We start from the raw sequence: 13137 nt of genomic DNA, 5'->3' as shown, positions 1-13137 counted from the left end.
ACTTGAACAGGTGCTCCAATATGGGATGCCAGCATTGCAAACTGCAGTTTAACCTGCTGAGCCACAGCACTGGCCCTGCTTGCCTTTTCTTGACTTGAAACTGGGCTGAAATGTTGAAAGTAAAGAAAAGAAAACTACAGTTATATTCCACCCACATCACTATTTCATGAAGGAATACTGTTACTAAGCCAACATTTTTTGAGATGCCATCTAGGAGTTATCTAAATGATGCAGTAAGCACCTTTGTAATTCTATTATTCAGGTGATGGATGAAGGCTTGGATAATTTAGGTAAATTAAGCTAGAGTGATCTAGAATTAGAAGGCAAATGTTTCTGATTCTGAGATGCTATTCCTACTGATATCATCTTACCTCTTGACTAAGTTCAAAAAATAGCTTAATAGAAGGTCTATGAACAAGCCTGCTATGAAACAGTTCTGAAAAACAAACATATCTATAACACACTCCACTCCTTTTTTTAGTAAATTTTTAATGCCAAGGAGATATTTTGCGTTCATCAAACTCTACCTAATTTTAATTTACCTGGAATTCCCATCAGGCATTTGCAGCCTCATAATCCTGTCCTAAGGGACTGTGGTGTTGTCATAAGAGAAGGTCCAACTTGAGAACTGAATGGAGTAGCAGAAGAAAAGAAACTCTAAAGAAACACGGATCTATTATTTGTTGTTAACTTGCCAAGTCACAGGCAGCAGAGGGGTAAAGTAAGTGACCTATTACTGTGATTTATACCTTAGGAAACACTATCATTGTACAAATTATTTCTCTATGATGTCAATTGGCTATGATGGCACCTTTATTGTTATATCGACCATGTATATCAACCAAATATAGGTTTTCATTAATGATTTGTTTTTATATTATTCTATTTTGAAATTAAAATGCTTTATATACGTTGGGTTTAATATAACACCTTATTGACACAAAATTTATCTTATTTTTAGTTTATATTTTTGAAAGTGACTATCTGAAAATTCAAAATCAAAAACTTGTATACATTTCTATTTACATTGGATAAGATGTCTATATAAATTATCATTAGTCAAGGGATAGAAAACTGAGCAGAGAAGAGAATCAACTGAGTGCTATGAATCTGGCCTTCTCATCTGTAGCCCAGGATTCTCTGCATCAAGAAAGTACTTCCCTGCCAGTGCCGCGGCTCACTAGGCTAATCTTCCGTCTGCGGCCTGGCACTCTGGGTTCTAGTCCCAGTTGGAGCACTGGTCCTGTCCCAGCTGCTCCTCTTCCAGTCCAGCTCTCTGCTGTGCCCCAGGAAGGCAGTGGAGGATGGCCCAAGTGTTTGGGCCCTGCACCCGCATGGGAGACCAGGAGAAGCACCTGGCTCCTAGCTTCAGGTCAGCGCAGCGCCAGCCATGGCAGCCATTTGGGGGAGAACCAATGGAAGGAAGACCTATCTCTCGGTCTCTGTCTAACTCTGCCTGTCAAAAAAAAAAAAAAAAAAGTGAAAAGGCAAGCGACAGAATGGGAGAAAATATTTGCAAACTATGCAACAGATAAAAGGTTAATAACCAGAATCTATAAAGAGATCAAGAAGCTCCACAACATCAAAACAACCAACCCACTCAAGAGATGGGCCAAGGACCTCAATAGACATTTTTCAAAAGAGGAAATCCAAATGGCCAACAGACACATGAAAAAATGTTCAGGATCACTAGCAATCAGGGAAATGCAAATCAAAAAAACAATGAGGTTTCACCTCACCCCAGTTAGAATGGCTCACATACAGAAATCTACCAACAATAGATGCTGGAGAGGATATGGGGAAAAAGAGACACTAACCCACTATTGGTGGGAATGCAAACTGGTAAAGCCACTATAGAAGTCAGTTTGGAGATTCCTCAAAAAGAAACCTGAATATAACCCCACTCCTTGGAATTTACCCAAAGGAAACTAAATTGGCAAATACAAAAGCGGTCTGCACCTTAATGTTTATTGCAGCTCAATTCACAATAGCTAAGACCTGGAATCAACCCAAATGCCCATCAACAGTAGACTGGATAAAGAAATTATGGGACATGTACTCTATAGAATACTATACAGCAGTAAAAAAAATAATGAAATCCAGTCATTTGCAACAAAATGGAGAAATCTGGAACACATCATGCTGAGTGAATTAACCCAGTCCCAAAGGGACAAATATCATATGTTATCCCTGATCAGTGACAAATAACCAAGCACCAAAAAGGAAACCTGTTGAAGTGAAATGGACAGTATGAGAAACAGTGACTTGATCAGCCCTTGTTCTGACTGTTGATGTACAATTTAATACTTTATCCCTTTTAGTATTTTTTTGTTCTACTTAATTCTATTGGTTGAACTCTTTAATTAACACACAATTATTCTTAGGTGTTTAAATTTAACTGAAAAGTGATCTCTGTTAAATATAAGAGTAGGAATAAGAGAGGGAGGAGATGTACAATTTGGGACATGCTCAATCGGACTTGCCCCAAATGGTGGAGTTAGAAATGCACCAGGGGATTCCAATTCAATCCCATCAAGACTGCATGTACCAATGCCATCTCACTAGTCCAATTGATCAATTTCAGTTCACAAGTGATCACACTGATAGGTCTAAGAGTCAAAGGGATCACATAATCAAGACTAGTGTCTGCAAATACTAACTGATAGACAAAACGGGAGAGAATGATCCAACATGGGAAGCTGGATACACAGCAGACTCATAGAATGGCAGATGTCCTAAACAGCACTCTGGCCTCAGAATCAGCCCTGAAGGCATTTGAATCCTGCTGAAGAGCCCATGAGAGTATTTTTGGCATGGAAAGCCTATTGAGCCGTGGTGCCGGCCGTCAATGGATTTATTTTCCATATTTTTTGCTATCTTATCTTCCTTTCCCTCCTACTACCACTTCCCTTTCACAATGATGATTCTTGCACATAACCTCCAGGTCCTCTGAAAAACAAAGAAAAGAAGCTGGCTTTGATGTCTCATTCAAGGAAGCAACTTTTAAAAAAGATTTATTTATTTATTGAGAGTTACAGAGAGAGAGGGACAGACTGTGTGTGTGTTCGGGGGATCTCCCTTTCTCCAGTTCACTCCCCAAATGGCTGAAACAGTGGGGTCTGGACCACACTGAAGCCAGGAACCACATGCTTCTTCCAGTTCTTTCACATGGGGAACACAAGCAGTTGGGTCATCTTCTGCTAATTTTTCTAGCCATGTTATCAGGGGACTGAATTGGGAGTTTAGCGGGCATGAATCTGTGCCCATATGGGGTGCCGGACTGGTAGGTGATGGCTTTAACCGCTACACCACAATGCCAGCCCCAAGGGAGCAAGTCTTAAAGCCAAAATCCCAAGTGAGGACAGCCCATACAAAATATGCACGCAGGAAGCCAGCATTGTTGTACAATCGGTTAACTTTTGTCTTAGGACATCAGCATCTCATGTTTGGAGTCCCAGCCATTTCACTTCTGATCCAGATGATGGTCCCAGTCCTTGGGTCCCTGCACCCAGGTGGGAGACCTGGATGGCTTTAGCCTGGCCCAACCTCAACCACTAAGGACATTTGGAGAGTAAACCAGTGGACTAAAGACCTCTTCCTCTCTGCCTCTCCCCCTCTCCCTTCTTCTTCTTCCTCTTCCTCTTCCTCTTCCTCTTCTTCTTCTTCTTCTTCCTCTTCTTCTTCTTTTTTTTTTTTTTTTTGACAGGCAGAGTTAGACAGTGAGAGAGACAGAGAGAAAGGTCTTTCTTTTGCTATTGGTTCATCCTCCAATGGCCACCGCGGCCGGCGTGCTGCGGCCGGCGCACCATGCTGATCCGAAGCCAGGAGCCAGGTGCTTCTCCTGGTCTCCCATGGGGTGCAGGGCCCAAGCACTTGGGCCATCCTCCACTGTACTCCCAGGCCATAGCAGAGAACTGGCCTGGAAGAGGGGCAACCGGGACAGAATCCGGCGCCCCGACCAGGACTAGAACCCCGTGTGCCGGCGCTGCTAGGTGGAGGATTAGCCTATTGAGCCATGGCGCCGGCCTTCTTCTTCTTCTTCTTCCTCTCTAAATAAATAAATAAAATGCATTTTTAAGAAATTATATTAAGGGGCTGGTGCTGTGGTGCACTAGGTTAATCCTCTGCCTGCAATTCCGTATTCCATATGGGCACTGGTTCTAGTCCCGGTTGCCCCTCTTCCAGTCCAGCCCTCTGCTGTGGCCCAGGAGGGCAGTGGAGGACGGCACAAGTGCTTGGGCCCTTGTACCCGCTCGGGAGACCAGGAAGAAGCACCTGGCTCCTGGCTTTGGTTTGGCGCAGCGCCGGCCGTAGTGGCCATTTGGAGAGTGAACTAATGGAAGGAAGACCTTTCTTTCTGTCTGTAATTCTACCTGTCAAATAAATAAACTCTTTAAAAAAAGAAATAAATTATATTAAAATGCTATCTGTGCATTTCCTGCCTTTCAGGGCATCAAAAATCTATGCCTAAAACAGACTTGGATACAAATTCAGAAACTTTGTTCATTCATTTGTTTAAATATGACAGCCATATTTCTTCCATTAAAATAACAATCAAGGACCTATAAATTGAGAAATGGAAGTTGAGCAGTACTAATGAATATTCCTTTGACTTGGGATGTATCTTAAAAGTAGACTACAGGGGGGCTGGCGCCGTGGCTCAATGGGCTAATCCTCCACCTTGCGGCACCGGCACACCGGGTTCTAGTCCCAGTCGGGGCGCCGGATTCTATCCCGGTTGCCCCTCTTCCAGGCCAGCTCTCTGCTATGGCCCGGGAGTGCAGTGGAGGATGGCCCAAGTGCTTGGGCCCTGCACCCCATGGGAGACAGGAGAAGCACCTGGCTCCTGCCTTCGGATCAGCGCAGTGCGCTGGCCGCAGCGCGCCAGCTGTGGCGGCCATTGGAGGGTGAACCAATGGCAAAAAGGAAGACCTTTCTCTCTGTCTCTCTCTCACTGTCCACTCTGCCTGAAAAAAAAAAAAAAAGTAGACTACAGGGGCCAGCACTGTGGTGTAGTGGGCTAAGCCTCAGCCTGCAGGACTGGAATCTCATGTGGCTGCCAGTTCAAGTCCCAGCTCCTTCACTTCCTGTCTAGCTCTCTGTTATGGCGTAGGAAAACAGTGGAAGATGGCTAAAGTGTTTGGGCCTCTGTATCCGTATGGGAGACCCACAATAACTTATAACTTACCCAGGAAGCAGTGGGGACAAATTTGTAGGGAAATAACGTTTGCTTCTTCCTCTATATAAATCTATATAAATCATTATATGCAAATAGAATGAAAAGAAAAGAAGAATTGCATTTGACTTCTAGGGTTCAGGTTGATGTATTACTTGGTAATCTATTCTCAGCCATTCTGTAGTCATCTTAAATCCATGAACCTAAATAAATTTGGATCAGTTTTCTCAGAGGATGGCATGTATATGTGTGTGTGTGTAGATAGATAGATAGATAGATATAGATATCCCTGCTGTATATCTATATCTATCTATCTATCTATCTATGCATATTGTATGTGAGCTGTTTTCTTGATACCACCAAATAATTCTTTATACCTTCTGTTCACTTGATTTCTGATATGTATCTACAAAAGTAAGATAAAATGTGTAGTGGGATTTAGTTTGAGATGCTTGATAAACTCTAAGAACCCTGTTGACCTAAACTGCCTAAGTAAATGGAAGAGATAAACCAAAGCATCCATTTCATTTTGTAGGCAATAAAATTGAGACATAGAGAGAAGTTCTCTCCTCAAGGCCATATTTTATGTGGCAAAATCTTTCATGTAATATAATACTGTTACCACTTTTATATGCTATGATTTTTATTCAGTGTATCCAGGGTAAATGTAGAAACCACAATAAATTTTTTGTGGTGTCAATGATAAATTGGTACAAATATCCACTCACTAATTGTAGATGGACTTTGTTTTTTTCAAACAAGTTTTTCTTTATAGTACTTTAGAAATATAAGATACAATAAAAATCTTGTCTTTTGACCAAATTCCAAAGTGGTACTTAAATTTGGTGAAACAAAAAAATAAAATCTCTTTTTCTTTTACTAGTTTCACTATTATATTCTAATATGTTCCATACTACTATTTTAATTTAAAATTTTTATTTCAAAGCATTTATTTTTATCTGAGTATAAAATTAATAAAGGCTCACTGTAGAGAGCTTGAAAAATTGGGAAAGAAAGAACAAAATACACAAAGAACTGCTACCCAATATAAGTATATTTTATAAGATGTGTTTTGCTATTAATATATAATATTCCACAGTTTAATATCATAGTTTAGGTAATAAGTATTAAAGTTCATGGATTAAAATGCATTCTAAACTTGAAATGGGAGCCCAGCATTGTAGTGCAGTGAGTTAAGTCATGGCCTGCAATGCTGGTATCCCACATCAGAGTGCCATTTCAAGTCCCAGTTGCTTTACTTGCAATCCAACTTCTTTCTGCACCTGGGGAAACTTCATAAGATGGTACAAGTACTTGAATATATGACACCCATATTGTAGACCCAGATGCAGTTCCAGACTCCTGGCTTCAGCTTGGCCATTACATGGTTCAGTGAATGAACCATGGTTGGAAGATTCTCTCTCTCTTTCTCTCTCTCTCTCTCTCTCTCCCCCTCCCTACTCTCTCTTCTTTCTCCTTCTCTCTTTCTCACTCTCTCGCTCATATCTTTATGTCTAGCCTCCTCTGTCTCTACCTATATCTCCTTCTTTCTCTGTCACTCTGCCTTTCTAAGAAAAATAAAATATTTTTTTTTAAAAAGCTTGAAATGACACTTAAGATTACATGGATACAAGTCTATACAAAATGCATTAGGAGACATGGAATTAATTCTATGAAAGAAAGTGTATGGAATGATTATAACAGCTGGGATACTTAGGGTTGGCTCTGTGACATAGTTGGTTAAAGCCACCACCTGTGATACCAGCATCCCATTTAGGGTTGGTTAGAGTTCCAGCTGCTCCACTTCTGGTCCTCCTTCCTGCCAATGCACCTGACACGGCAGTGGAAGATGGCCCAATTGCTTGGACCCCTGCACTCACATGAGTGACCTAGAAGAAGCTTCTGGCTTCAGCCTGGCCTAATTCCAGCCATTGTTGCCATTTGGGGAGTGAATCAGTGGTTGGAAAAGCTCTCTCTCTCGCTCTCTCTCTCTGTGTGTGTGTGTGTATGTGTCTCTCAGTCTACCTTTCTCTCAATAATTCTGCCTTTCAACTAAAATAAATAAATCAGAATAAAAGAAAAACAACAACAAAAATATCTGGGATACCTTAGGCTAATCTCATGTTTTTACAAAATTTTATAATTTAAATTTGATAAATAAATAAAATCAAAAGTAAAACATATTTTAAAAATTGGTAATGTACTAGTATTAGTTATTATCAATACATTGATTGCTGTAAAACTTATTTTAACTGTTTACCCCAAGAAATCAGTATGCGTTATTTTTAACTCAGTAGTTAAGATTCTAAAAGAGAATACTTAATTCCTATCACTGCTATTTCAATGCTCTCACAGGCATGTAGTATCCCAACTCAAATAATAGTACCATGTATATAGCTTCTACTAGGTACAAGTTGCCATGCCATTTTTGGAACTCCACAGTAATTTGTTTAATACAACAATTAGGGAACTGATGCACTGAAATGTTAAACGAGTCAACAAAGATCGCAAAGCTAGTAAGTGTAAGACCTAGGACCCTGGGATGCAGCTCCAGATCTTGACATAAACCTGGATAAAATATACCATGTATCACCACTTCTCTCATGCTAACCTAAGAGGTAACAAGTATTTTTCCCTATATATGTGTGTGCAAACACATGCAGGTAGATAAACAGAAAAATATCCAATGATCTCGCATGCACTGTCACCATTTAAAACTCACAGTCCAGAGTAAGCATATATCTTAGTGGATAAGGTTCCTACATTCCACATCAGTGCACCTGGGTGGTTAGTGGCTATAGCTCCTGACTCCACCTTACATCAGTGCAGGCCCTGGGAGCCAGGGGTGATGACTCAGGTAATGGGATTCCTGCCTCATATGTGGGAGATCAAGATTGAGTTCACAGCTCTGGCCCAACCTCAGTTGTTGTGGAGAGTGAGTCATTGGATAGATGGGAGTTAATTCCACCCCCATCTCCCTCTCTCTCTGTCTCTCCCTCTATCTGTATATCATTAAAATAAATGATTTTTAAAAAGATTTATTTATTCATTTATTTGAAAGTCAGAATTCAGTAGTTCATGCATTTGTTTATGATTACTTCTAAATATTCTTATCATAAATTTTTTTTGAGTTCCGTTTCTTTCATTTCTTCTATCTCATCATCTTCATAATCTTGTATTGGAGTGTCATGTTCTTTTAGGTGTCCCGTCCCGCGGGACAGCAACTGGGGCCGAGCACCTAGAAGGAGAAATGAAAGGGACAGGAGACACAAGGATGGCAGCAAGACAGGTGCCGATCAAGCTGCGACTTTATTTTTCAACCACACACTTATATATCATCGAGGCAGGGTATCGGGAGGGGGAAGGAGGGGGGGGGCTTATCTTGTAGCTGCAATGCTAGTGCAAGTAGGGGAAAGGTTACAAGGCCTTAAGGCACAAGGTCACACAAGGTTGCATTATCAGTACTATCAGGTCTGGCTTGTCCAGCCCTGTCTCTCAACTAAGAGGTCACATGCTGCGTGGTCCCCGACATATCCCCCTTTCTTATCAATTAAACAGAAATGGCTACCGGTTAGGCCAACCGTGATGAGCGAGCAGTGCCTGTCTTAGGAATCGACCCGGAGCTCCAGCACCTCTTACCCGTCATTGGATATCCTTGCCAGTCCCCAAGGACTCCTGTCTTAGGTGGGTGAGGTTCCGGGAAGGTGCCCGTCATTGGCTTACTGCTCGTTTTATTGATAGGCCTGGGGCCCTTCCTGGGCTCCCGACTGGGGCAGCGGCAGACCGAAGGGGAGAGTCAGTTGTTGGAGGGACCGTGACCTCACTGGCCAGACTTCACCGGCCAGAGAGAGAGATAACGTTTTCCATGGGATCTTCCATGGCCAGACTTTGGTAATGTATTTGAATTGGTCTGGCTGCTAAATTATCTACTTGTTGTCTGATAAAGGTCATCAGCCTATTGAGGAGACAAGGACCTATAGATAGCACAACAAGCAACCCAACAATGGGGCCTAAAAGCGGTAGCAAATAGGGAAGCAGTCCATTCCATCCAGTCCAAAAGGGATTTTCAGCCATGGCACGTCGACGACGCTCCAGATCTTCTTGAAGTGTCTTGATTTTATCACGAACAATGCCGGACTTGTTAGCATAAAAACAGCATTTTTCCTGTAAAGCCAAGCAAATATCTCCCCGTTCAGCAGTAAGCAAGTCTAAGCCTCTACGATTTTGTAGAACCACTTCCGCTAGGGAATCAATTTGATCTTGAAGGTCCTGAATGGTGGTGGATAGGGTCTGCACATCATTAATAAGTTGTTGGGACAATTCTCTATATTTGTGGACCGCAATTCCTAGTCCTGTGGATCCTGTAACCATAGCTGAGGAAATTCCCAATGTGGCTAATAAAGGAATAAATTGAATAGCTCGTTTTTGTCTCCCTGCAATATAATCAAGGGAGGGGATAGGAACAGGGGTATCTCCATTGATAATCTCTATATCAGGAAAAAGTATAGCTTGCATGCAATTACCGGTCCAATTTGTTGGTAAAATGGTATAAGCTAAATTATCCCTACATACAAAAACGGTGGAATTAGGGGCATAAAGAGGGTAGTTTACTGTTACATTATTTGTACAGAAAGGAGCAAGGCCTACATCGATATCGAAGGGATTGTTGTTGGGAGGTTTATAAAGGCAAGTGATATTTTCCGTTGGGACAGGAAGAACGGGAAAGGGCTGCATAGGGGGGTGGCCCAAGAAACTATTGAACTCAAGGGTATTATTAAGCGGTAGAAAAATGGCAAGAGGAAGGGGGGGTCCCTGGCGTAAACAGAGCCAGCAGTCTCTTGCAAGGTTTGGGGCAGAGAGATTAAGCAGTTTATGGGTGTTGGTAAGGATATCGATGGTATTGACATCCAAGTCTTTATTTCCTCTGGAATGAACTTTAGCCAGGGGGTGGTATTGGAGGGAAGGGTAAAGGCTTTCAAATACAGTTTCGAGTACCTTTTGTGTTTTTAATTTAGTAAGGGTATCCTGAGGGCCTCCACCGTCAGACACTCCCACAGGGGCTATAGGGTACCAGCAGGCTACTTGTCCCTTAGTGGGGCAGGAGGGGGAGCTGAAGCGTGAAGAGGACAACTCTCCTCCGAACGTTCCCTCATAATCTCCTGATATAACAGCAAACAGTAAACGCTGATTTCCCTTATTACAGGTTTGATACTGTGTATAACAGGAGGAGTGCACGGAGTAATGGATAGTTTTATTGCACTCTGATGGGCACTGATCCCCAGTGCGGTAAGAGTCTAGCTTAGGTTTGGGAACACAGAACCATCGGGAACCCGGGACGGTCAGATAAGCAGTTTTATCTCCGCAGTCTTGTGTAAAATGCGGCTTTTGAGCACGGCCACGGCCACGGGTTCGTGGGAAGGATACTATTATGCCCCCTGAGCAGGTACAAGGGTGATGCTGTTGAAGGTATTTTTGAATGCCCTGAGGGTTGTCAAGCCCTGCAAAGACTGGTGGAGCCCAATGGATGGTGTAGATTGCCATCATCAGGAGAGCAAGGCTGAGGGCCATTGTATTAGGGCCCTTTGGAGGGGTTAATCAGTGAGCCCTCAGGAAATGTAGCAGGGGAGGAGAGAATAGAGAGAAGATAAGATACACAAATAGCAACAATGGCAACAATTCCAACAATAATAAGGAGTCCTGTAATGAGTCCCAGTAGCGTCCAGCCGGGTCTTTTCATTCCTGTGGGTATAAAGAAAAGGCGTTCTCAGGGCCAAGTACAGGCTCTGGAACAACATCATTATTTGTAGGAATTGGCGGATTAACTTGTTTAATTAATCTTTCAGGTAGCCATCTTGGTGCCGATTGTTTTTGGTCCAGGATGCAGGCTGAGCCACGTCCCCAAATGAGTACTGGATCTGGGCCGTGCCAGCTACTGGTGAGGGGGTCTCGCCACATTACCATAGGCGGAGCCGTATCAGGGGAAGGGTGCCAATGACGGTCTGCAGCTGAATGATTATTATTATCCAAGGTCAGGAAGTTTAGCACAAAGAGCGCATGATTCAATCGGTCGCGGGGAGAGGCAAAAGACAAGGAAGTGGCTTCAAGCCGAGTGAGCCAAGTTTTTAGTGTTTGATGGGCTCTTTCAACAATTCCCTGTCCCTGTGGATTGTAGGGAATTCCTGTAATGTGGTTAATATGGAGCGCCTCACAAAATTGTTTAAACTTAGTGCTGACATAAGCAGGACCATTGTCTGTCTTAATCTTAACAGGTTTTCCCAGTACAGAAAGAGCTGTGATAAGGTGCGAGATAACATCCTTAGCAGCTTCTCCTGTGTGGGGGGAGGCAAAGACAAAGCCACTATAGGTGTCTATAGAGACATGGAGATACTTTAGTTTGCCAAATTTTGGGAAGTGTGTGACATCCATTTGCCACAGTTGATTAGGGAGAAGACCACGCGGATTGACTCCCAAATGCGGTACAGGTTGGCTTGTAACACATGAGGGGCATTTTTTGACTATTTCACGAGCCTGTTCTCGTGAAATTTTACAAAACAAACGGAGAGATTGAGCATTTAAGTGATGCAACCTATGCAAGTTTTGAGCTTCCTGTACTGATCCCACAATTATGGGGAAGGTAAGCCTTGTAGCATCTGTCTGGGCATTACCTTCTGAGTTTTGAGCTTTCTGCACTGATCCCACAGTTGTGGGGAAGGTAAGCCTTGTAGCAGCATCTCTCTGGGCATTACCTTCTGAGTTCTGAGCTTCCTGCACTGATCCCACAGTTGTGGGGAAGGTAAGCCTTGTAGCAGCATCTGCCTGGGCATTACCTTCTGAGAGTGACCCTGGTACTCAAAAAATGCCTTTAGATCCTTATTTTTAACCCGAACTCCTCGTGTCTTGAGGGCCTCCCTGAGACCTGAAATGAACATTTCCCGTGACGATAATGCCTGTCCCATGGCTGTCACTTACCTTGCGCCGTCTTCACTCCGCAGCGTCGACCGATGCTGATGATCTCGGGTGGGCAGTTCCGAGCCGGTCGCACAATCACTTGGATCCAAGTTTTCCTCCTGGAAGGCGGCGTTCCTCCAATCTTACAGGCACTCGAACCCCAAGGGCCGCACTCGAGCCCCACGTTGGGCGCCAGTTGTCCCGTCCCGCGGGACAGCAACTGGGGCCGAGCACCTAGAAGGAGAAATGAAAGGGACAGGAGACACAAGGATGGCAGCAAGACAGGTGCCGATCAAGCTGCGACTTTATTTTTCAACCACACACTTATATATCATCGAGGCAGGGTATCGGGAGGGGGAAGGAGGGGGGGGGCTTATCTTGTAGCTGCAATGCTAGTGCAAGTAGGGGAAAGGTTACAAGGCCTTAAGGCACAAGGTCACACAAGGTTGCATTATCAGTACTATCAGGTCTGGCTTGTCCAGCCCTGTCTCTCAACTAAGAGGTCACATGCTGCGTGGTCCCCGACATTTAGGAGCATCATGATGTCTTTCTTGTTCTTGTTTCTTCAGTTTTTGAATTTGTTGTTTGGCATTGTGGAGATATTCTTTGGTTTCTTTCTTTTTTTTTTTTTTTCCCTCTCACTGTGGTGGCTTTTCTTATTATACTATGACTCTAGATTAAGTGGACTGTCTGATTTTGGTGAATCTCTAGAGGCTTGTGATGGGTGTGACCAGTGAGCTCTGTTCAGTTCTTCAGGGTTAAGGGTGTGCCAAACGTGACACACCCAGGTTTGGTGTGGTAAATCTCTCTCTCTCTCTCTCTCTCTCTCTCTCTTACTCAGAAGGGAAGTAATTCCGCTCAGCTGAGCTCTTCTCTGTGGCGATCAGTGCCTGAGCGCTGGCTCCTGTGGGTATAATATTCATCTGCTCTCTCTGAAGGACCACACAAAGGATCTGTGCAGTCCTCAGTGTAAGCTCAGATTCCCCTGCAATGTCTCTCACCAGGTAGCCAGG

At 43.3% G+C, this 13137-nt stretch overlaps 1 protein-coding gene across 1 annotated transcript; it reads right to left on the bottom strand.

The window, feature by feature from the left end:
- Positions 1-2878: 2878 nt before the first annotated feature.
- Positions 2879-12491, bottom strand: LOC149127497 (syncytin-1-like). Its single transcript, XM_089328669.1, has 3 exons — positions 12146-12491; positions 9256-10915; positions 2879-2949 (listed from the first exon to the last, which is right to left on the bottom strand). The coding sequence occupies exons 2-3, from the start codon at positions 10742-10744 to the stop codon at positions 2879-2881; spliced, it is 1560 nt and encodes a 519-aa protein (XP_089184795.1). The 5' UTR covers positions 10745-10915; positions 12146-12491.
- Positions 12492-13137: the final 646 nt, after the last annotated feature.

The sequence above is a fragment of the Oryctolagus cuniculus genome, chromosome 3, assembly GCF_051225735.1.
Source record: "Oryctolagus cuniculus isolate XC-2025 breed Fujian yellow rabbit chromosome 3, ASM5122573v1, whole genome shotgun sequence".
In the NCBI taxonomy this organism is placed as follows: domain Eukaryota; kingdom Metazoa; phylum Chordata; class Mammalia; order Lagomorpha; family Leporidae; genus Oryctolagus; species Oryctolagus cuniculus.
The sequence above is the reverse complement of the archived record's forward strand: the minus strand, read 5'-3'. Positions and strand labels throughout refer to the sequence as shown.